We start from the raw sequence: 23,818 nt of genomic DNA on the forward strand, positions 1-23,818 counted from the left end.
GGGTTTTCTTCTTCGTTATTGGGACTTTGACTCTTCAATTCCATCTGGGTTTTTTCTGTTCTTTGTCGTTTGTCAATCAGTTGGTCTATGTGTTGATGATAATTTCGTTAACTTCGTCAACAAATTTTTGTCTTTAATTTTGACCCATTCAAAAGCAAAAAATAAAATGTTGTATTGGGTTGTATGTGATTCTCTTAAAACTGGAATGTGCCGTGTCAAATGTCCCATATGAGTTTTATCCATTTTGTATTTTGGGATTTTGGTTATGTTTAATTGAGATGGGCGTTGCATAGATTATAGGTTTTGTTCTCCAAATTTAAGAGATTTTCTTACAAAAAGAAAAATAAAGATAGAAAAACTTTCAATGTGGCATTGACTTCTTGTTTGTTTGAAATTTGTATTTGTTTGAAATTTCATGTTTAATGTTCATAGAGTGTCAAACTCTAGCTTTTTTATCCGTTTTATGTTATGTTTTCAAATTAAAATGTTTTTTTCCAACGGCAAATAAAGAGGTGTGTTACGAAGTCTAATAAAGTAGAGCTTAGGTGGTTATTAAAATGCCAAATTTTAAGTCACAGGTAAACAACTAAAATTTCGGCCAAAACCACAAGTAGATAAGTTTTAATTAGCCCTTAATTTTTTGATCTTCACTTTTAATTAATGTACTTTAAAAAAAAAATCTATATAATAATAATTTAAGATTTTTTAGTAGACTTTCAATAGTTTCCAAAAGCAGTCAGGGAGCCTCAACATAATCACCATCTTCTTCTTCAACACCTCAATGAAAATACGATGTGTTTCTCAGTTTTAGAGGCGAGGACACCCGTAGAAGTTTTACTGACCATCTATATGATGCTTTGCAACGGAAAGGCATTTTGACCTTTAGGGATGATGAAGGACTTGAGAGAGGAAAATCTATTTCACAAGAGCTCTTGAAAGCAATAGAAGAATCGAGGTTTGCTATCGTTATTTTCTCAAAAAACTACGCATCCTCAACACGGTGTTTGGATGAACTTGCAAAGATAGTTAGATGCATGAGAGAGACAAGATTGACAATTTGGCCAGTTTTTTATGATGTGGATCCATCTGTTGTACGGAAACCCACGGGAACTTTTGAACAAGCCATTAATGAACACAAAAAACGTTTTAAACATGACATAACGAAGGTGGAAATTTGGAAAGCTGCTTTGGCTAAAGTAGCCAATATCTTTGGTTGGCATTTACAAGACAGGTAATTTTTGTGACATTTATTTCTTTTGATACTTAAATTGGCTGTCTTATTTCATATATCATGAAATATATATAAATAGTTATTAGAATGTAGTATAATATGCATGGATTGAAATATTACAACATATAATAGTTAGAATTTTGTTGTATTGTTAGAAATAGTTTGTGACCCTTGCTTTAGGACTTTAGAAATGCTCATTTGCAATAATTTAAAAGGAATTACTCGGTTTAAGGGCATAACTTTCTATGAGTTATAACTCTATTGAGATTGTCTATTATCTTCATTTTTTTTTTTTTGGGTAAATCGCAATTTAGGCGATGTGGTTTTGCCATTTCACAATAAATTTCTCAAAATTTTTTAATTGCTATATCCAATTCCCTTAAAAGTTTGGACTAAAATGAAACTATTAGGATTTTGTTGAACTTAATAGATTTTGTATTTTATGGACAGAATTATCCCTCAATTTCATTTATCTTCTTCCTCTTCCTCTTCCTCTTCCTCCATTGCAGTATGGTTGAGCACTTAGGTGTTGCCATACTCAATGCCTGGTTCATCTTCTTCATCTTTTATTTTTATTTTTTTAACTTTACTTTTGTTATTGTTTTCTCACTCTTATTCAAGAAAAAATTGATGAATTGAATATAGTTGGAATTGTGGGGGGTTATTTTGTCAAGCTAGTCAATAAACTTGCTCACAAGTCTCACACGTGTGAAAATTATCTAAATTTAGACTAAAATCTTATGGTTTAAGGATTTAAATATAGCAATTGAAACTTTGTTACTAAATTGTGAAAGGGCCCAACCAAAGGGTAAAATGCAATTATTATTATTATTATTATTATTTTATTGTTTTTTCCAGTTCCTTTGGTAAGAAACTAAGAATAAGATAAGTTAGCCCACAAGCTTCTCTAGTCAAAGTCTACCTATAAAATGGTTGACAGACTATACATTTTGATGAGTAAAATAATTAATTCTACAAAGATGTATAGTAATTGAAACTTTGTATACAAAGTTGTGAAAGGATCAAACCACAGGATAAATTACAATTACTATTTTTTTTCCCTGCAAGATAAGTTAACCCAAAGGCTTCTCTAGTCAAAGTCTACCTATAAAATGGTTGACAGGCTATACATTTTGATGACTAAAAAAATTAATTCTATTATTCTACGATGAAAAAGCAATCAATTATCAAGTCACGTGTTTCTTTATTAGCATTTCTCTTTATTTTATAGGCAAACATTCAAGGGTCATGCTGACGAGTGCCCTTAGGGCACTCTTTAAGAATCCATTTTAAGAAAGTTTTAACATCACTTTTATGGGAAATGTAAAAAGCTGTCAAAACATTAATTGCTTTTTTTTCTTTTCCTATAAAAACTTTCTTTAAATGGATTCTTAAAGAGTGCCCTAAGAGCACTCGTTAATTGAAGTCCAATTTTGGAGACATTTATCACTAATGAGGAAGTCAATTTCATGCCTATATTTGTTTGGTCAGGGGGACAAAAATTCCCGATTTAGCCCAGTATTTTATTTTGTACATTTTAGAATATCAATACCAATTTAATGGCGGTAACCGCTAGTACCGATATGGAATTAACTTCCATGTTTATAACACTTTTTACAAACCCAAAATTACACCCCCCCCCCCCCCCCCCCCCGCCCCCTCTTTTTTTTTTTTTTTTTCAAATTATAGATATTAAGTTTGCGTTGGGAATGTATATCCTTTCTAAAAGGATTTAGTTTTGGCCCAATCATTGTTTTGGGTAAATAAAAATCTTGAGGCATATTTTAACCATTTTATTCACAAACCAATTGTTTACACAATTTTATTCAACAAAAATCTGTTTACATAACTTTGAAAAAGTAGAGCTTCTAATAGTTTACAATGATATTAGTGTCTAAATAGAAATTTAAAGAACACCTTCTCTTAAGCGGGGGAGAAAAAAAAAATCCTAATTTGGGCCTCGACTCAAGGACAAGGTAAAGACCTGCATCTGTGCTGGCAGTAAGGCTGAACTTTTATTATTTGTACTCCAGCAACCTTAAATTTGAAGGACATGTTTCAACCAAGTATAACGAAAACTATAGCTCTGAAAATGTCTGTTTGAACTATATAACTAATATTATATACAACTCTTATATGAGTAGTCCTATCCACGTTACTTGAGCTAATGAAATCACGTGTTTGAGCAAGGAGTATTCTTGCCTAATATTTTTCTTCCTCCACTACGGTCTAATAAATGTGTTAGGACTTAGGACCATCATGTAATTATTTTATATCTTGTTAATTCATAGGCATGAGTCAGAATTTATCCAACACATTGTGAAAATGATGAATTATAATTGGTTTGGACCATCATGTAAATATTTTCTATCTTCTTTACAGGCACGAGTCCGAATTTATCCAACACATTGTGAAAGAGATGATGAAGAAATTGAGTTCTAAACCCTCAAGCGTTATTAAAAATTCATAGCAATGGAATCTATTATGGCGAAATTTATCCCTTTATATTTAGGTTTTGAGAATAATGTTCGCATAATAGGGATTTATGGTATGGGGGGATTGGGAAAAACAACTCTTGCTAGAGTTGTTTACGATGAATTTCGTAGTCATTTTGAAGGCTCTAGCTTTATTGCTAATGTTAGGGAAGATTCAAAAAAACACGGTTTACCTCAATTACAACAGCAGCTTCCTGTAGACATTTTGGGGGACCGAAGTATATATGTAAGGAATGTTTATGATGGAGTTGACTTGATTAAGGAAAGGTTGCATCGTAAAAAAGTTTTACTTGTTATAGATGATGTTGACCATTTGGACCAATTAACAAATTTGGTTGGAGAACAAGACTGGTTTGGATTGGGGAGTTGGATCATCATAACAACTAGAGATGAACATGTGTTGAAACTACATGGAGTGCTTAATAGATACAATCCTAATGGATTAAATAATGATGATGCTTTAAACCTTTTTTGTTTGAAAGCCTTCAAAAATGAGCAGCCCGAAAAAGGTTATATGCAACTCTCCCAAGCAGTTGTCAAATATGCTAGTTACTATTCATAAGCCTAAATGCACTGTTCATGTCCCATGAACAGTGCAAGAGGCGCTGGAAAAAAAAAAAAAAAAAAAAAAAAAAAAAAAAAAAAACGCAAACGCAGGGGGAGAGACGCGCATCCAAACGCTCACTATATGCATGAAAGAGTATCAAGTGGCTAGTGATAGATAAATAAAAGCTTAAGATGGAGAAGGAAGAGCAATAGAATTTCCAATTGTATTAAATGATGTTTGTTTATGATTACAAAGTAAATTGAATATATATATATTTTTTTTAAATTATAGCTTATGACAATTAACTCAAAACCTAAGACGGTTCGAGTAATGACACTTCAACGAATGTGTTGTGCCCACTACGATAGCCCCCATCAAAGCTCCGATGGTGTTCGTGGTATTACTCTTACTATGACGTGATGTGAGATCGATGATGATGAATCCACACTACCCCTTTTTCACTATAAAATTAATAATAATCTCAAGTGGTATGCTTTGTCCACCTCTATTGATTTAAATAATAATAATAATAATAATAATAATAATAATAATAAAACAATAAAGCAAGAAACAATAAAGCAAAGGAGTAAGAAACTGGGGACACTAGAAAAAGTGCCGACAAAGCACTAAAGAAGTAAAGGGTAAAAGTATGGTTGACTGACTAAAAGAAAGTTGTAAAATTGAACACACACACATGAATAGGAGATATAACATATTTCAATTGAACATTATTGAAATACAATATAAAGTACACAATTTAATTTAAAAACTTTAGTTTACAAGTTTAGATCAAATTATATTATAATAATTACTCACTATTTTCATTAAACTTAATATGAAATTTTACTCTCTTTTTTTTTTATGAGATATGAAATTTTACTCGCACACATCTATTTAACATATTATATACATATAAATAGTGTCACAATAACCCATAATAGAGAATTAACAATTAAACTTAAAAAAATAAAAAAATATATAAATAGCAATTAGTAGAAATGAAGAAGGAAGTTTATCAAAATTATATATAAAAGAAAAAAGAAAAAAGAAAAAAGAAAAAGAAAAAGAGAGAGATGGAGATGAAAGCAAGGGCAAATAAATTTTCAAATGGCTTTATGTGACCATTGTACTCTTTAAGAGTTTTAATAGTATTGCAAATATAACGATAATGTTTATATTTTACCATAAATTTTAGCTAAATAAAATTTTTCTTCCCTTCTGTAATTCTTTGAATGAGGAGACTAGGGAGGAAACTTTCTTGTAGTTGTAGATGGAAGTCTCTAATACGCAGTACGCCCCACCACATCTTATTGAAAAGGAAATTTAAAACAGAACTTCATAGTCATAGCTGGTTACCACGAAACTACTCTGTCTCTGTCCTCTATTATTGATTTAAAAAATAATATAAAAATAAAAGCAATAAAGGGATGAAGTAAGAAAGTGAGGTACTCAATGACTTGGTGCCACGCTAAAATCCTCAAATAAAAGTAATGGGAAAAGGCATTTGAGACTGACCCAGGAAAAGTTGTGGACTTCACTATAAATAGGGGATGTGAAATTGTGAACACAGACACGGAAAAAGAAAGAACAGAGTACAATCCTTTATTAAACACGCAATTATCATCTAATAGCAATTGAATACAGCTTTGTTTCAAGTGGGTTTCGAGCATTACAATCACCACTAGTCTACTGTTATTTCAATTTCCAATTCTGTAAGTTGTCATTTTATCACACATACTTTTATTTCCTTCCTTTCATTTTTTCCCCCTCTTATGTTTTATTTCGTTGTACTTTATTTTGCTATCTATATTACAGTTCCAGATTTACCATGAGCACTCAAGGATCCTCATCGTCATTGTCATCTTCTTCTTCTTCTTCAACATTTTGGCAGAGTTTTGGAAAATGTTTTGCAGACCTTGTAAGTGCTGCTTGGCAATGGATGGGCGTTTGTCTCTTGAGTGACGATAGAGAACTTGAGAAAGGAAACTCTAATTCGCTACAGCTCGTAAGAGCAAAAGAAGATTCAAGGTTTGCTATAATCATTCTCTTGATAAACTGTATACATCCTCTACATTACCTTTTGGGTCAATTACAACTTACCCATTCGTGATTTTGCTGAAATTTAAGTTGTTTAACTATAGTTTAAATTTTGACACTTTACTCATTTGAGTTTTGCTCTGTTAGACTTCCGTAACAAGGTTGTTAAACCCGGACCGGACCGTACGGTCCGACCGGAAAACCCGGGAACCGTTCAGATTCACGGTCCATTTAAGGTAAGGAACCGTTCCATGCAAAAAAAAGCATGGAACCGTCCGGACCGCGGTCCGACCGTCCGTGTCTGTGAACCGTGACCGGTTCACACGATTCGGACGGTTCCCTTGTTTCAGCCTTTTTTTTTTTTTTTTTTTTTTCTTTCCCCCTATACGGCGTCGTTCCACCTTTTTTTTTTTAACCCTCTCTCAAAAATCACTCTTAGCCTCACTCTGAAACCTTCTCTCAATCACTTTCAATCCTCACTCGTCTCTGCCTCTCTCAAAAATCACTCTCAATCCTCACTCTCTCAAGTCTCAATCACTCTCTCGTCTCTGCCTCTCCCTCGTCGCCGTCGCACTGTCGCAGCTCAGCCCAGATTTCTTCCTTAATCCTCACTCTCTCAATCACTCTCTCCCTCGTTACCGTCGCACTGTTGCAGCTCAGCCCATATCTCTTCCTCACTCTCTCAAAGTCTCAATCACTCTCTCGTCTCTACCTCTCTCCCTTGTTGCCGTCGCAGCTCAACCCAGATCGCAGCTCACTCTCTCACGCTCATCTCTGCCTCTCTCCCTCGTCCCCGTCGCAGCTCACTCTGTGCCTCGTCGCCGTCGCCATCGTTGGTACTTTAATCTGTTTTTTCTTTGTTAATATTTGCAAGTTGATTGTGGATGATGATATAGATTTGAAGTGTTGGTGTGTAAATTGATTTAGGTCAATTGAAAATTGATTGTGGATGATGACATAGATCTAAAGTGTTGGTGTATGTGAAGACAAGGCTTGTGATATTATTGTAATTGTGAAAATTGATTTGGGTCAATTGGTGTTTCTATCTGCCAAAATTACTTTGTTGTGTCTGCAACTTCTTGCTGCATGGTTTTTTTTTTTTTTTTTTGTATTTTTTATTGCTGTTGGTTTCAATAATATTTACATTATTCTCAAATCATTTGCCCCATTACTAAAAGCAATCTCAACATAATTGAAATCCCAGAATTAACATAGCATCTGAATATGCTAGATTTCAAATTTACTTAACTACAGCTATCAGACCACATATTAATAAAAAAATAAAAAGAGAAGAAGAAAAATGACCCTCAAGAATAGAACAGGTGGACCATGGACCTGTTTCAAAATGAGTTCAGTGATAGAATAGGCAAACGCCTTATAGTATCTTAACTAGTTTTTTCTTATGATGGTGTCCTGAAAACAATTGGCCCTAATGTCTCACATACTTGACAAGCACAATGAAGAAGAAATGACTAATCAAAGTGTGAAACAAAAGTAAGCTAATAGCTAGTCAAAGTGAGAAGAAGCAAAAACAGTAATACAAGTACCAATGACTTGCAGAAACCCTGTGCTTTCCCAGATAAGAAGACATTATTCTCAGAAACCCTATGCTTTCCCAACAATACAAGTTAATTATTTAGTTTTTTTTTTTTTTTTTTTTTTTTGGGTCTGTTGCATAATGAGTAGGTTCTGTGGAAAGTTGAAAAGGAAAAGTGAATGTGGGATTAGGATGTTTTAGGGATCAGTTTTTGTATTATGGTTCAATTAACTTGTGGAAAGGATGTTACATTTGAAAAGTTTTTTTGTCTAGTGAATTGTTTCTTTCATGCATTTTTTATGGGAATGAGGTTTTTTTGTCTAGTGTGTAACAATGTGTAATTGTGTACTGTATTTTTGTAAGTTTTATGTATTTTTTAGAAATAAGCTTTTCTAAATGAATTAGGCTATTTTAGTTAATTTTTCTATTTTTTTTTATTAATTTAATGTTTTTATATATATTTAAAATAATTATTAAATTAATTATGACGTCATCACGGTTCGACCCCGGTTTGACCTCGGTCCAACCTCAAAACCCTTGAACCTCTCCCTTTTACGGTTCAATGAACGGTCCGGGTCTGAAAACCTTGTTCCGTAACTCTGTTAGACTTCCGTAACTCTAGCTTTGGCTTTTCCGTTAAAAAAACACATTTTAATTAAAAAACATATCAAAGAACCAGGGTTTGAAATTTTGCAAAAAATGGATGATCAAGTGAACAACGCTCTTGGGCATAGCCAAATTGCCATATCACCCATTCTATTTCAAGCCCAGAAGCCCAACCAGAGAGAGAGGAAAGACAAGTATGAGTGACCAATGCCGTGCAAGTGTGGAGAGGTAAATTGATTACAATGAATTAGAAACAAACATCTAACTGACTAACCTACGTCCTGTAATTAGGAAAGACTTCAAACACAGCTTTGTTGTTGTTGAGATCTATTGTTGTTGCTGCTTTCTTCTTCAAAGTATCTTTTTCTAATTAATTTTCATACTCTTGGTCTTGGGTTTTTTCCTTTTTGCTTCATTTGATGAATTGCAGCAGATTCAATGCCAGTTCTAGTTTCAATTGTCGTTTATTAAAGCTTCAATGGCAGGGATTAATACAAAGAAAATCCAATCTCTTTCCTCCCTCTTTCAAAATCTAGACACCAGTAAGGCAATTCCACTAGCAGTGATCGTACTCCCTCCCTCTCTCTTTTATTAAAACCATGATTCCCATATGGGTTTTCTTCTTCGTTACTGGGACTCTGACTCATCAATTCCATCTGGGTTTTTTCGGTTCTTTGTCGTTTGTCAATCATTTGGTCTGTGTGTTGATGATAATTTCGTTAACTTCGTCAACAAATTTTTGTCTTTAATTTTGACACATTCAAAAGCAAAAAATAAAATGTTGTATTGGGTTGTATGTGATTCTCTTAAAATTGGAATGTGCCGTGTCAAATGTCCCATATGAGCTTTCAAAAAAAAAAATGTCCCATATGAGTTTTATCCATTTTGTATTTTGGGATTTTGGTTATGTTAATTGAGATGGGCGTTGCATTAGATTATAGGTTTTGTTCTCAAAATTTAAGAGATTTTCTTACAAAAGGAAAAATAAAGTTAGAAAAACTTTCAAGTGGCATTGACTTCTTGTCTCTTTGAAATTTTTATGTGTCTAAATTTGTATTTCTTTGAAACTTCATGTTTAATGTTCATAGAGTGTCAAACCCTAGCTTTTTTATCCGTTTTATGTTATGTTTTCAAATTAAAATGTTTTTTTTTCCAACGGCAAATAAAGAGGTGTGTTACAAAGTCTAATAGAGTAGAGCTTAGGTGGATATTAAAATGTCAAATTTTAAACCACATATAAACAACTAAAATTTTGGCCAAAACCATAGGTAGATAAGTTTTAGGCGAAAATGCACTTTTGATCCCTACATTTTGGGCCGATTCTCAATTTGGTCTCTAAATTGATTTCACTCCTAGGTCAGTCCCTGATTTCAGAAAATCATTTTTATTTTAGTCTCTGCTGTCAACTCAGTAACAGAAAAATCAAACATGGTAGATGGAATGCACTGTTTGCTGACGTAACTAATAAAATAATACTAAAAAATTATATTTAGCATTTTTTAAATGCCACACTAGCATTTAAATTAATAAAAAAAGCCAACTCAAAATTTTTTTTTTTAAAGTAAATTAAATTTTTCAAAAAAACCTTAAATCTAATTTAAACTAAAATCATTTCTTAAAAAATAAAAAATCATTATCTTTTTAATTCTTTTTGTTTTTGTTTTTGTTTTTCTTTAACCGCATCAGCTTTAAAAAAAATCCCTACACTCAAAGACTAATCTCAAATTCTCTCACTCTCTTCACACTCTATGGATGGATCTCTCTCTAAGGCTCCGTTTGGGAGTTCATAAGGGAATAGAATGGAATGGAATGAAATTATCATAAGGGAATAGAAAGGAATGGAATGGAATAGAATGTATTTAAGCAAGGGAAAGGAATGGAAAAAAATGGAATGGAATGGAATTAGGTAACCTTGATTGGATGTTTTAAAATAAAGAAATGGAAATTAATGAAAATGAATGAAATGTAAGTAATCTTATTTGGGAGCAACATGGAAGGAATGGAATGGAATTATTTTATAACAATATTACTATTAGACCCCTATTTTAAAATAAATAGTTGAATATATAAGGGTATTTTGGGAGTTTTAGTAAAAAAATCATTAAATCTAATTTCATTCTCTCCCATTTCTCCCAATTTCGGGGGGAATGAAAATTTGAGGTTTTAAAGGAATAGAGAGGAATGAGTGTTCCCTCCTACTCATTCCATTCCCTTCCACTTAAACTCCCAAACAAGGGAATGAACTTTCTATTCCCTCCATTAAAACTCCCAAACAAGGGAAGGGAAGAATATTCTAAAATTATTCTTTTCATTCCTTTCCATTCCATTCCATTCCCTCCTCCCAAACGAGGCCTAACTCACCCTCTTTCTTTACCTCTCTTACTGGTGGTGGTGGTGAAGCCATCCTACGATGAGGAGCTAAAAGAGTAGCAGCGGACGGATCAAGTTGTCGTAGATGAACTAGACCTCAATCTGCGTTGGAGGGAGCTGATTCGATTAGAGGTTGGGGGAAGAGAGAGATCGTAGATCTGGGTTTGCCTCAATCTGCGTGGCCTTCATCACAAGCACAACAACAACAAAAATAAGTCTCAAATCATAATGGTTCAAGTATGAGAGCTGGTGTTTTGCTTACCCAAATGAAAATATTTAAAGCTCTCTTTCTCAGATCAAAATCTCCCTCTCTCTCTTTCATCTTTCTAAAGCTTTAAAACTCTAAAGTCTCTCTCTCAGATCGTAGATCTGGGAAAATCTCTAAAGCTCTCTCTCGAATCTATAGTTGTGAAGTGGTGGGTGAGGGTGGATCGTTGGATGGGTTTGTTGTTGGCATGAGTTGCAGTGGCTTGATGGACTGATCGGTGACAGTGGTGGTCATTGGTGGTTTGATCTGTTCATGTGGGTTTCAGATTGCAGGATTAGTTGGTTAGTTGGTTAGATCGGTGACCATTGGTTGGGTCTGTTGTTGATTTGGGCTTAGGAGTGCAAGGTATTTTCAGCGTTTCGAGGCAATGTGGGTTGGGGTTGGGGTTGGGTGTTGGGTTGTTGCTGTGTTTATTTTAAATTTCTGGGTTTGTTTTTTTCATGTGGATTTGATGATTTTTCTGGGTTTATGAGTTTGATTTGTTGGAGGTTTTAGTGGAGTATAGGGAATTTGAATGATTTTTTGCATGTTTATTTGCTAAGAAAATGTAATAAAAGAAAAGAAAATATTGATTGTTTTAATTTTCTGGGCAACCTTCATGTTCTTTCTCGAAGAACATGAAGAACATGTTACTTTGTTCTTCCGAAAATAATGAAAAGAAAATAAGAAAATAATTTAATACTCTTTTTAATTAGATTGTATTTTATTTTATTTTATGTTTTTTTTATATATTTTTTACAAGTAAAATTAAATTTGAGAAATTAAAATTTTTTTGCTTTTATTTTTAATTAATTTATATGTTGACATGGCATTTTAAAATATTTTTTTAATGACCACATCAGCTCTATAATTAACCATGTCAGCATCTAACATGCCAACAATGCGCTCCGTCTACCACATTTGATTTTTCTGTTACTGAGTTGACGGTAGGGACCAAAATAAAAATGATTTTCTGAAATCAAGGACCGACTTAGGAGTGAAATCAATTTAGGAACCAAATCGAGAATCGGCCCAAAATGTAGGGACCAAAAGTGCATTTTTGCCTAAGTTTTAATTAGCCCTTAATTTTTTGATCTTCACTTTTAATTGATGTACTTTAAAAAAAAAAATTCTATATAATAATAATTTTAGATTTTCTAGTAGACTTTCAATGGTTTCTAGAAGCAGTCAGGGACCCTCAACGTCATCACCATCTTCTTCTTCAACACCACAATGGAAATATGATGTGTTTCTCAGTTTTAGAGGCGAGGACACCCGTAGAAGTTTTACTGACCATCTATATGATGCTTTGCAACGGAAAGGCATTTTGACCTTTAGGGATGATGAAGGACTTGAGAGAGGAAAATCTATTTCACAAGAGCTCTTGAAAGCAATAGAAGAATCGAGGTTTGCTATTGTTATTTTCTCAAAAAACTATGCATCCTCAACATGGTGTTTGGATGAACTTGCAAAGATAGTTAGATGCATGAGAGAGACAGGATTGACAATTTGGCCAGTTTTTTATGATGTGGATCCATCTGTTGTACGGAAACCGGCGGGAACTTTTGAACAAGCCATTAATGAACACAAAAAACGTTTTAAACATGACATAACGAAGGTGGAAATTTGGAAAGCTGCTTTGGCTAAAGTAGCTAATATCTCTGGTTGGCATTTACAAGACAGGTAATTTTTGTGACAAATTTATTTCTTTTGATACTTTTTTTTTTTAGAATCATTTCTTTTGATACTTAAATTGGCTGTCTTATTTCATATATCATGAAATATATATAAATAGTTATTAGAATGTAGTATAATATGCATGAATTGAAATATTACAGCATATAATAGTTAGAATTTTGTTGTATTGTTAGAAATAGTTTGTGACCCTTGCTTTAGGACTTTAGAAATGCTCATTTGCAATAATTTAAAAGGAATTACTCGGTTTAAGGGCATAACTTTCTATGAGTTATAACTCTATTGAGATTGTCTATTATCTTCATTTTTTTTTTGGTAAATAGCAATTTAGGCAATGTGGTTTTGCCATTTCACAATAAATTTCTCAAAATTTTTTAATTGCTATATCCAATTCCCTTAAAAGTTTGGACTAAAATGAAACTATTAGGATTTTGTTGAACTTAATAGATTTTGTATTTTATGGACAAAATTATCCCCCAATTTCATTTATCTTCTTCCTCTTCCTCCATTGTAGTATGGTCGAGCACTTAGGTGTTGCCATACTCAATGCCTGGTTCATCTTCTTTATCTTTTATTTTTATTTTTTTAACTTTACTTTTGTTATTGTTTTCTCACTCTTATTCAAGAAAAAATTGATGAATTGAATATAGTTGGAATTGTGGGGGGTTATTTTGTCAAGCTAGTCCATAAACTTGCTCACAAGTCTCACACGTGTGAAAATTATCTAAATTTAGACTAAAATCTTGTGGTTTAAGGATTTAAATATAGCAATTGAAACTTTGTTACTAAATTGTGAAAGGGCCAAACCAAAGGGTAAAATGCAATTATTGTTATTATTATTATTTTATTGTTTTTTCCAGTTCCTTTGGTAAGAAACTAAGAATAAGATAAGTTAGCCCACAAGCTTCTCTAGCCAAAGTCTACCTATAAAATGGTTGACAGACTATACATTTTGATGAGTAAAATAATTAATTCTACAAAGATGTATAGTAATTAAAACTCTGTATACAAAATTGTGAAAGGATCAAACCACAGGATAAATTGATTCTAAAAAAAAAAAAAACAAAACCACAGGATAAATTACAATTACTATTTTTTTCCCCTGCAAGATAAGTTAACCCAAAGGCTTCTCTAGTCAAAGTCTACCTATAAAACGGTTGACAGACTATACATTTTGATTACTAAAAAAATTAATTCTATTATTCTACGATGAAGAAGCAATCAATTATCAAGTCACGTGTTTCTTTATTAGCATTTCTCTTTATTTTATGGGCAAACATTCAATAGTTTCTCTAGCCTAGTTAATTAAAGTCCAATTTTGGAGACATTTATCACTAATGAGGATTGACGAAGTCAATTTCATGCCTATATTTGTTTGGTCAGGGGGACGAAAATTCCCGATTTAGCCCAGTATTTTATTTTGTACATTTTAGAATATCAATGCCAATTTAATGGCCGTAACCACTACCACTAGTACCGATATGGAATTAACTTCCGTGTTTATAACACTTTTTACAAACCCAAAATTACCACCCCCCCCCCCCCCCCCCCTTTTTTTTTTTCTTCAAATTATAGATATTAAGTTTACGTTGGGAATGTATATCCTTTCTAAAAGGATTTAGTTTTGGCCCAATCACTGTTTTGGGTAAATAAAAATCTTGAGGCATATTTTAACCATTTTATTCACAAATCAATTGTTTACACAATTTTATTCAACAAAAATCTGTTTACATAACTTTGAAAAAGTAGAGCTTCTAGTAGTTTACAATGATATTAGTGTCTAAATAGAAATTTAAAGAACACCTTCTCTTAAGTGGGGAAAAAAAAAATCATAATTTGGGCCTCGACTCAAGGTAAAGACCTGCATTTGTGCTGGCAGTAAGGCTTAACTTTTATTATTTGTACTCCAGCAACCTAAATTTGAAGGACATGTTTCAACCAAGTATAACGAAAACTATAGCTCTGAATATGTCTGTTTGAACTATATAACTAATATTATATACAACTTTTATTCTTATATGAGTAGTCCTATCCACGTTACTTGAGCTAATGAAATCACGTGTTTGAGCAAGGAGTATTCTTGCCTAATATTTTTCCTCCTCCACTACGGTCTAATAAATGTGTTAGGACTTAGGACCATCATGTAATTATTTTATATCTTGTTAATTCATAGGCATGAGTCAGAATTTATCCAGCACATTGTGAAAATGATGAATTATAATTGGTTTGGACCATCGTGTAAATATTTCCTATCTTCTGTACAGGCATGAGTCTGAATTTATCCAACACATTGTGAAAGAGATGATGAAGAAATTGAGTTCTAAACCCTCAAGCATTATCAAAAAATTCATAGCAATGGAATCGATTATGGCAAAATTTATCCCTTTATATTTAGGTTTTGAGAATAATGTTCGCATGATAGGGATTTATGGTATGGGGGGATTGGGAAAAACAACTCTTGCTAGAGTTGTTTACGATGAATTTCGTAGTCATTTTGAAGGTTCTAGCTTTATTGCTAATGTTAGGGAAGATTCAAAAAAACATGGTTTACCTCAATTACAACAGCAGCTTCTTGCAGACATTTTGGAGGACCGAAATATATATGTAAGGAATGTTTATGATGGAGTTGACTTGATTAAGGAAAGGTTGCATCGTAAAAAAGTTTTACTTGTTATAGATGATGTTGACCATTTGGACCAATTAACAAATTTGGCAGGAGAACAAGACTGGTTTGGATTGGGGAGTTGGATCATCATAACAACTAGAGATGAACATGTGTTGAAACTACATGGAGTGCTTAATAGATACAATCCTAATGGATTAAATAATGATGATGCTTTAAAACTTTTTTGTTTGAAAGCCTTCAAAAATGAGCAGCCTGAAAAAGGTTATATGCAACTCTCCCAAGTAGTTGTCAAATATGCTAGTGGCCTTCCATTAGCTCTTATTACTTTAGGTTCCTTTTTGTTTGGAAGAACAATAGTTGAGTGGCAAAGTGCATTATACAGCTTTAAAGATACTGAAGGAGAAATATTTGATATACTTAAAATTAGTTATGATGGACTAAAGGAAATGTGGAAAAAGATATTCTTAGATATTGCATGTTTCTTCAGAGGATGGGAGAAAAATCAAGTAATAGAGATATTAGAGAATTGTGGTTTTAAAGCAAGAATTGGTATAAGTGTTCTCTTGGACAAATCTCTCCTAACTGTGAATTATAAGGGATCTTTGGAGATGCATGATCTACTACAAGAAATGGGTGAAAAAATTGTTTGTTTTGAATCAGGTGGGAACCTTGAAAAGCAAAGTAGGTTGTGGCTTATTAATGACTTGCTTCATGTATTGGAGAACAATAAGGTAAGAAAAATGATAAAGCTATTATTGTATTCTAGTAAAAAGATCGAGTAGATATAGTAACATAATTTTGTTCAATAAATTAGTTCTTTAAAAAAAAAAAAATCAAATAGGTAAGTGGTTATCTAAGTATTTATGTAACGAAATAAAGAATAAAACATTCACTTACCACGCTAATATGTTGTCAATGATGTAATGAATTTATCATTTGTCTCTTGGTTACTACCTAGAACAAAAGGCTATCTTGACATTTTTTTAATATAAAAAAATAATTTTGTAGGCTTTATTTTCTTTATTTTCCTTTTCCATCACTTTAAAAATAATGTTGTGATTTCCTATTTTTTTCCCTAGTTGGTCTTGAATTTCTAAAAGGTGGAAGTGCACCTTTCTAGTTTTAATGTATGAATTTTAAACATATTAATAAGAAAAAAAGACTTTAAAATAAGATGTAATACAATCTATTAATAGGCCTTAATTTGTAGTACATTTTACTACCAACATATGATGTTGTACTATGATCTATTGGTACTAATGGGACTCTTCAAAATCTGTTTGGGTTAATTTTACGAATATTCATGTTATGAAAAATTTAGAAGTTGTGTTTAGAAAATGTGTTTTTCAAAATGAAATTAGGATGAGGAATAAAAAAAAAAATTGTAGAGAGTTTTATATATGGAAAACTTAGGAAGTAGAATTTTATTTTTATTTTTTATTTTTTATTTTTTTATCTACTTTACAGCTTTAAAAATGGTATAAAACTTGAGTAATTTATAATTCTAGTATTCTTATCATTTGATTGTGCTAATCCCCAAGCCTTTGCTTTTGAAATCTTAGGCAACAAAAGCAATTCAAGCCATAGTTGTCTCATGTTGGGAAAAGTATTTCAACTTTGAAGAATTTTTTGAAGGGTTTTTAAAGATGTCTAATCTTAGATTGCTGGTAATTAAAACCCAGGATGTTCTCATTAACCAAAGACATCTTGCTCTTCCTAATAACCTAAGATATCTTTCATGGAGAGAATGTCCTTTCAAATGTTTGGCATCCAGTCACAAACGAATGGCGTTTGTTCAGCTTGACTTGCAGCATAGCAAATTTGAATATCTTTGGGAAGGAGTAATGGTAATTTTTTCTTTTAACCGCCCTTTCTATAATATTTATTATTACGTATTTCTCTATTTTTTAAGTGTAGCTACAAATACAAATATACTCCCGGTGTATTTGAGCTTCCTCCTTTCATTTATAAATTTGTTTTAATTTAAAAGAATTCTTTAACTTTTTAAATTAATTTCTAAGTTTAATGAAAACTCTTTTTTATTTTTTTTTGGTAACAGCGTTCAGTCAACTTAAAGTTCATTGACCTTAGTCATTCCAACCGCCTTATTAGGACACCTGACTTTTCAGGTGTTCCGAATCTTGAGGGACTAAACCTTTCTGATTGTTTTAGATTGGTTGAGATCCACCCATCTATTGGAAAACTCAACAGGCTTGAGAGACTAAATCTTTCTTGTTGCGGTCGATTGGTTGAGATCCACCCATCTATTGGACAACTTAGCAGGCTTAAGTATTTAGATCTGCAACACTGCTATTCTCTTACAGTTCTTCCCACCTTTTCTTCTGAAATGGAGTCCCTTACGGTTCTTAATATTTATGGTTGCTCAAGTCTCAATTCGTTTCCGAAATTTACTGGAATTATGAAAAGCCTATCGAAACTCAATTTGGGTTATACTACTGTTAAGAATCCAGCACCCTCATCAATATTCAAGTGTTTGACTGCCCTTACTTTCTTAGATCTAAGTTCCTGCTCAAAACTAGAATCGTTGCCAAGGATTCCATCAACTGTAAGATATATAAATGTTGAAGGTTGGTCTGCCCTAAAATGGTCACCAGAACGGGTCAAACTAAGTATCTGGTCACAACCTCTCTCCCAATGGCTTCCGTATGATGAGAGTGGCAGTCGACTGGGATTTACAATATTGTTCCATTTCCTACAGGTAATCTCTACTCTCTCTCTCTCTCTCTCTCATGGTTAAATAATAACAGTTAACAATAGTTGTGTTTTGGTTTGGGTACAGGGACTCCTTTGTCGTAAAGCCATTTTGGATGGATCTATTTTTCCGTCATGTTTAACTCAAGCAGTGGAGAATTCAATAAGCATAGAGCTGCCTTCAAATTGGTATAATAGTAAATGGATAGGATTCACTCTTTGGGCAGCAGTATCAAGTTTGGTAGACTTTGAAAATGGTATTAGATTTAGAGCTCGTGTGATAGCCCTTAGTGATACGCCTCAGAATCACTGTGCCTCTGAACTTTTCACTATTTTGATAAATCGTGGGGCCTGCATTTGCCTCTTGTATTTGTCTCGTGATGATTGGTTTTCTACTGTTGGGAATGATGAATGCAGTCAGATTAAGGTTGTATTTGAGATCGATAAAAGAACCCTGCATATGGGGAAATGTGGGGTCAGTTTGATATACAAGCAAGATGTGAATGAGTTCAACCAAACAAATGCACAATGTTTGATTAAGAGTTTTGGGGAAGAAGTATGCATCTATAAATTAACTGGTAATGACCATCTTAACCATCCTTCCCATTAATGACCAATCCTATTTTGTCTTATTCAGGGACGGAGCAAGAAATTTTGGTTTGGGGGGGCCAAGTTGCAATGTTAATATATTAGTTAAGACAAACCATTACACACACATAAAAATTAATTTACTAAGAGAATTTATCATCTTCTAAATTTTAATGAGCATACAAAAGTCATGTATTTCTTCTATTAGACATGTACAAAAATTTGTCATTTTTTACATAGTTTAATTTGTTAAACCTCTTAAATTATATTATTTTAATATAATTTCTCTTTTTTTTAAGAACACCATTGAAATGACTCAAAATTTGAGGAGGCCAACTTCAGTTTTTACATGCTACATTTTTTAAAATGGAAGTAATATAAATACTATAAAATAATTTTTTAAAACTTTGGGGGGGCCTTGGCCCCCCAACCTTGTGTGTGGCTCCGCCACTGGTCTTATTTTCTTTCTAACTATACACCTGCTTTCGTTATTGGCATGTAAGTCAAGTCATTTTTCTTTTTCTTCTTTTGGCTCACCATGCGCAAGCATGTATATTCGTCATAATCATTGGTGTCATGCTTTCCAAAATAGGTAGGAAGCAAACTCAAATTACACTCACTAGTAATGAGTGAATTATTATAATAATCATCATACTAACTCAAGTTTTCACATATATGCAGCTGGTGATGATGATGATGATGATGATGATGATGTACATATAGTCAATAATGATGATGATGTACATATAGTCCGTGATGATGTACTTATATTTGGTGATGATGATTTTGATGATGATGATATATAGAGTTGGTGATGATAATGATTGACATGATTGCAAAAGATGACACCTAAGTGCTGTTTGTACTTTTCTGTCTTTTTTTCATTGGATGAATTTCAATCAAGGCTTATGCAATTAAATGTGTACATGTGTTTCAATTAGCCTGACCATGGTTTAATCAATTTGTATTTGGTTCATTTACAATGATTTGGAAACTTATTCAAGTGGCATATCTGTGCATCTTGTTTCAAAATGAAAATGGAGTTGCAGATCTACTTTTACGGGGGATCTAGCCACTAGGTATAGACAGATAATGAGTTATAAGGTTTTACTAGTAGAATTTCTTGTTAGATGAATTTCAAGTGAGTTTAGTGCTATTGGATTGCATACAAGCATTACTTCAGGTAACTTTGTCACATTTCTCTCTTCTATGTGGATTTGAATTAATTTATGTTCAATTTACTTAATGGGCACTCAAAATACAAGTGTGCTCTACATTCCGTACTTGTAGAATACATAATTTAGATCACCTGTGTAACCTTAATGCAGTATTCTGTCCAGAGTGCCTAATCTATTCCTCATTACTAGCCAACAATAGAATGCAAGTTTTGTAATAGCTTGAGAGAATCAGATGATTTTCCCTAGTTGATTTTTATTTTTATTTTCTTGTTTCTAGTTTTGCTGCTTCTACTTTCTTAAGTTTTTGTGAATGAAATTTCTTATCCATAAAAGAATTAAAACAGGAAAAAAAACCTGCAAAACAAAAGTGGAAGCGACTCTTACCACCTTTAGGTTCTTTACAATTAGACCAACCACTTCTTGATTGTGGCTTGCCCTTATTGGAATTGATTGTTCAGACCAACCATATGTGCTGTCGAATTGGTGTCTTCAGCTTTCTTTACATTCCAATCGCTTCTGCATTTGTGCCAATGCCTTGCTTTTATCAGTGTTGATTAGAAGGCACACCTTTAGATTTACCAATTGCTAATGAAATATATGTATCCATGGTAAAGCTGCAAAATTTCTCAGCCCAATCCAGTATTGGGCTATCCAAACTTTGGTCATGTTGAAACTAGACTACCTTTGTCCTTGACCGAACCTCAGCTAGCCTGCTTAGTCTATGTTTTATGTTGGTTTGAGCTCATGCTTGTTCACAAGCCTAAGTAAACTTTATTTACATGCTAAAATCAACAACATAAAATCTGTTAATTTACTAATACAAATTGGCCATCCGAAAGCATAATTCTATGACACTGATGTTTGTTGAATCCATTGTTGCTGTTATTATCATCATCACATCATAATTATAATTTTACCATAGATGTCTTCTGGTTTGAGAATCTGAAATGTCAGACTAAGATATATAATTCAGTCATCATGATAAGTGAATTTTTGTGGCTGCTAAGCAGTGTGTGGGATGACTGGTGCATGAAGGGCTTTATACGGACAAGCCAATGGGGCAGAGCTATTCCTTCTGCATATGGGAGCTATTCTTTCGCTCCATCGTTCCTTCTTCTGGAATGGTTTGGTAAACTTTTTTTGTTCTCTGTCAAGAAAATGGTAGACTTCATTTTTTGGCTAGACATACTAAGTCTCTTAACATTTTGTTGCATGCCAATCATTATACTAGGCTTCTAATTTCTCACTGTATGCAGCTTGGAAATTACTTATTTGTGCTACTAGCCTACTACATGCCACATGCATTTAGAGCCGCAGAAAAGTTTTCACCAAACATGTTTCTTACGCCTGAACTTATCTAAGCACTTGGGCTTCAAATGAGTTGGGAGGTTGGAATCCACAAGCAGCTAAAATGACTTTCAAGATTGTAATGGTTCTTGTAGTTGCAGAGTTATCATAGGCATGATTCTCTTCTTTTGCCGCAATATTTTGGGCTATGCCTTCAGCAGAGAGAAGGAAGTTTTGGATCATGATTTGTCTCTCAATAATCATGGATGGCTTACTAGCAGTACTTTCAGGGTAACTTTCTCACATTTCTCTCATGTAATGGGCTTTTACTTGGAGCAAAACTTCTGAATTTCTGACTTATTTATTCAAGGTATACCATCAACTGAGCATTCATTCATTATTCAGTTTAGAATATTTTCTTTAGAATTTAGAAGTTAACTAATAGTAAATAAAATATAAAAATAAATAAATAAATTTATCAAACAAGTTTGCTCTTGAATAATTCTGTTTCTGGGTTATAAATTATAATAGTTGTGGCCTAATCATTCAGTATCTTTCTTCAAAACAGACCAGCATATCAAGACAATGTAGAAGTGGTAATCTTCCTTGATGCAATGCCATTAACCCTACAAATCTATTTTCTGCTTTGCATCAGGTTTTGCTAGAGGAAGTGGCAGGTAGCATATAGGAGCCTATGTCAATTTTGGGGCATGTTATCTGGTTGGGGTTCGATTAGTCATCGTTTCGGCCTTTATTGTACACCGAAAAGGGAAAGGGCTGTAGAGTGGACTATTGACATTGTGTACTGTACAAGCATTTCTATTTCTACTTGCTCTTAAAACAAGTTTCACAAATTAGCAAAAAAAATTTATTATTGCCAAGAAAAAAAAAAATCTCCCTTTCTTTATAATTGGTTTTTCTCACACCAAAAACTACAATTCATGTTCAACTTGATCATATAATACGAAAATTTGGAATCTTATATATATATATATATATATATATATATATATTTTTTTTTTGGAATAACTCATGTCTAATCTATATGTTTTAAATTTGGTGGTTAGTGAAACATTTTAGGCTAATCAGAATAAACCAATTTTGAAATCTTAGTTGGATTTATGTTGATGTTTCAAGCATCAAAAGCAGGAGAAAGGATATTTGATGGCAATTTCTAGTCTGGACTCAAGAGTGGATCAAGTTTAATGGCCAAAATATATTATTTGTGATTCCAAAGACTATTATTTGGCTTATCCAGTTTTCAAAAAAAAAAAAAAATTGCTAATCCTTATTTTCATCCAATCGTATAGAAATGCACATTTTTGCATTATGAAGAAATTATATATAATAATATCATTATTCTACCATCTGGCACAGTTTGAAGGCCGAAATCATTTTTATTTTATTTTTTTGACTTTCCAAAGTTCTTTTTGTGGAGATTTTGGGCTTTTGGGGAATTAGGACAGGAGCTTCATTAGTAAGATGATAATACAATTTGTTGGTGGGTTCCAGTTAACTTAGTTGGTTAAATCTCTTATCATCAAATAAGAGTTATTAAGAATTTGATACCTGCCTACACCCAAAAAAAAAAAAAAAATTGTCAAGCTTTACTTTGCAAATTATTTGTAAATTACTTTCCCTTTCTTTTGCTTAAATTTCAGTTGATTCTAGGGAAATCTACAATGAATATGATTGACACTAAAAAACATTGGAAACATTTTAGTGTATGTTTGGATAGTGTTGATTTCCTATATGCGTCTGCGTTTTGGCATTTTCAGCACTGGTCACTGTTCACAGGACCCACAAGTTGTCTAATTCAGCAAATTTTTCTTCAAAATTGGGTTCTACGGTACTATTTACATATTTAAAAATTATTTTGCTACAGTGTTTTTTGTTTTCAGTTTTCAACAATAAGCGGTATCCAAATAAACCCTTAGTCCAAAATAATTTATCTTGGGAATTATTGAATAGTTGCGAATCTTTCATACTTTTCTTGTCCATTTGGTGGGCGGATGTTTGATTTTTAATGTTTGCATAACTAAAGTATTGGGTAAATATCATTTTTTAAACCAAATAATTTTGTGGAGTTTCAAATCAAATTATAGATCGTTACAATGTCTAGAAGTTAGAAATGCATCAATGCTTTAAAAAGAGTTGAGTCCTCTTTTGATTTGTAATAATGCTTCATTCAAGATAGATGAAAGAACACAAAGTATTGTGCTAAGTTGAGTCCTCTATTGAATGCTATCAGATCAGATGGCAAGAAATGCCATATGGAGAAAGCAAATAAGGAAAACCAACTCCAGAATTTTGTAGGGAAAGTTCCACTAATGTGGTGCTAAGAGGCTAAGATGAAAGAGTTTTAAAAGTTTGGGTATCATTGATTCCTGAAGTCAATCAAACAGTGATAGAGGCTTTAGCATTTAGACAAGCTATCCTCCTTGACCTTGTCAAAAATGAAAATTTCAATAATGTTATTGTAGAGAGAGAAATGCTCTACAGGTAGCTCAAGCTATTCAAAGAAAATCCTAGTTGGTCAAAGTTGTTGTAAATGGACTTTTAGAGCATGATTTTTTGAAGGTACCTTGCTCCCTAGCAACCTTCATTGAGATATGATTTAAGCCCTGTTGTATGATTCCTCTGGGTGTAGTTAGCTTTTTAT

The 23,818-nt window shown here is 32.9% G+C and overlaps 1 protein-coding gene and 1 pseudogene across 9 annotated transcripts; both read left to right on the forward strand.

The window, feature by feature from the left end:
* Positions 1 to 23,818, forward strand: part of LOC126699310 (protein DETOXIFICATION 14-like) — a 52,234-nt pseudogene that overhangs the window by 20,320 nt on the left and 8,096 nt on the right.
* LOC126699306 (disease resistance protein RUN1-like) lies at positions 398 to 22,138 on the forward strand. Of its 9 annotated transcripts, XM_050397042.1 has the most exons (11): positions 5,799 to 5,985; positions 6,089 to 6,301; positions 12,259 to 12,753; positions 15,030 to 16,122; positions 16,954 to 17,238; positions 17,451 to 18,110; positions 18,192 to 18,681; positions 19,373 to 19,874; positions 20,880 to 20,998; positions 21,126 to 21,526; positions 21,725 to 22,138. In XM_050397042.1, the coding sequence occupies exons 2-8, from the start codon at positions 6,102 to 6,104 to the stop codon at positions 19,495 to 19,497; spliced, it is 3,348 nt and encodes a 1,115-aa protein (XP_050252999.1). In that variant the 5' UTR covers positions 5,799 to 5,985; positions 6,089 to 6,101; the 3' UTR covers positions 19,498 to 19,874; positions 20,880 to 20,998; positions 21,126 to 21,526; positions 21,725 to 22,138. The 9 variants fall into 9 exon arrangements, with proteins under 9 accessions (XP_050253003.1, XP_050252999.1, XP_050252995.1 ...); XM_050397038.1 differs by having other exon boundaries at positions 20,880 to 21,526; XM_050397041.1 differs by having other exon boundaries at positions 20,880 to 21,526; positions 21,812 to 22,138.

Source organism: Quercus robur, chromosome 9 (assembly GCF_932294415.1).
Source record: "Quercus robur chromosome 9, dhQueRobu3.1, whole genome shotgun sequence".
In the NCBI taxonomy this organism is placed as follows: Eukaryota; Viridiplantae; Streptophyta; class Magnoliopsida; order Fagales; family Fagaceae; genus Quercus; species Quercus robur.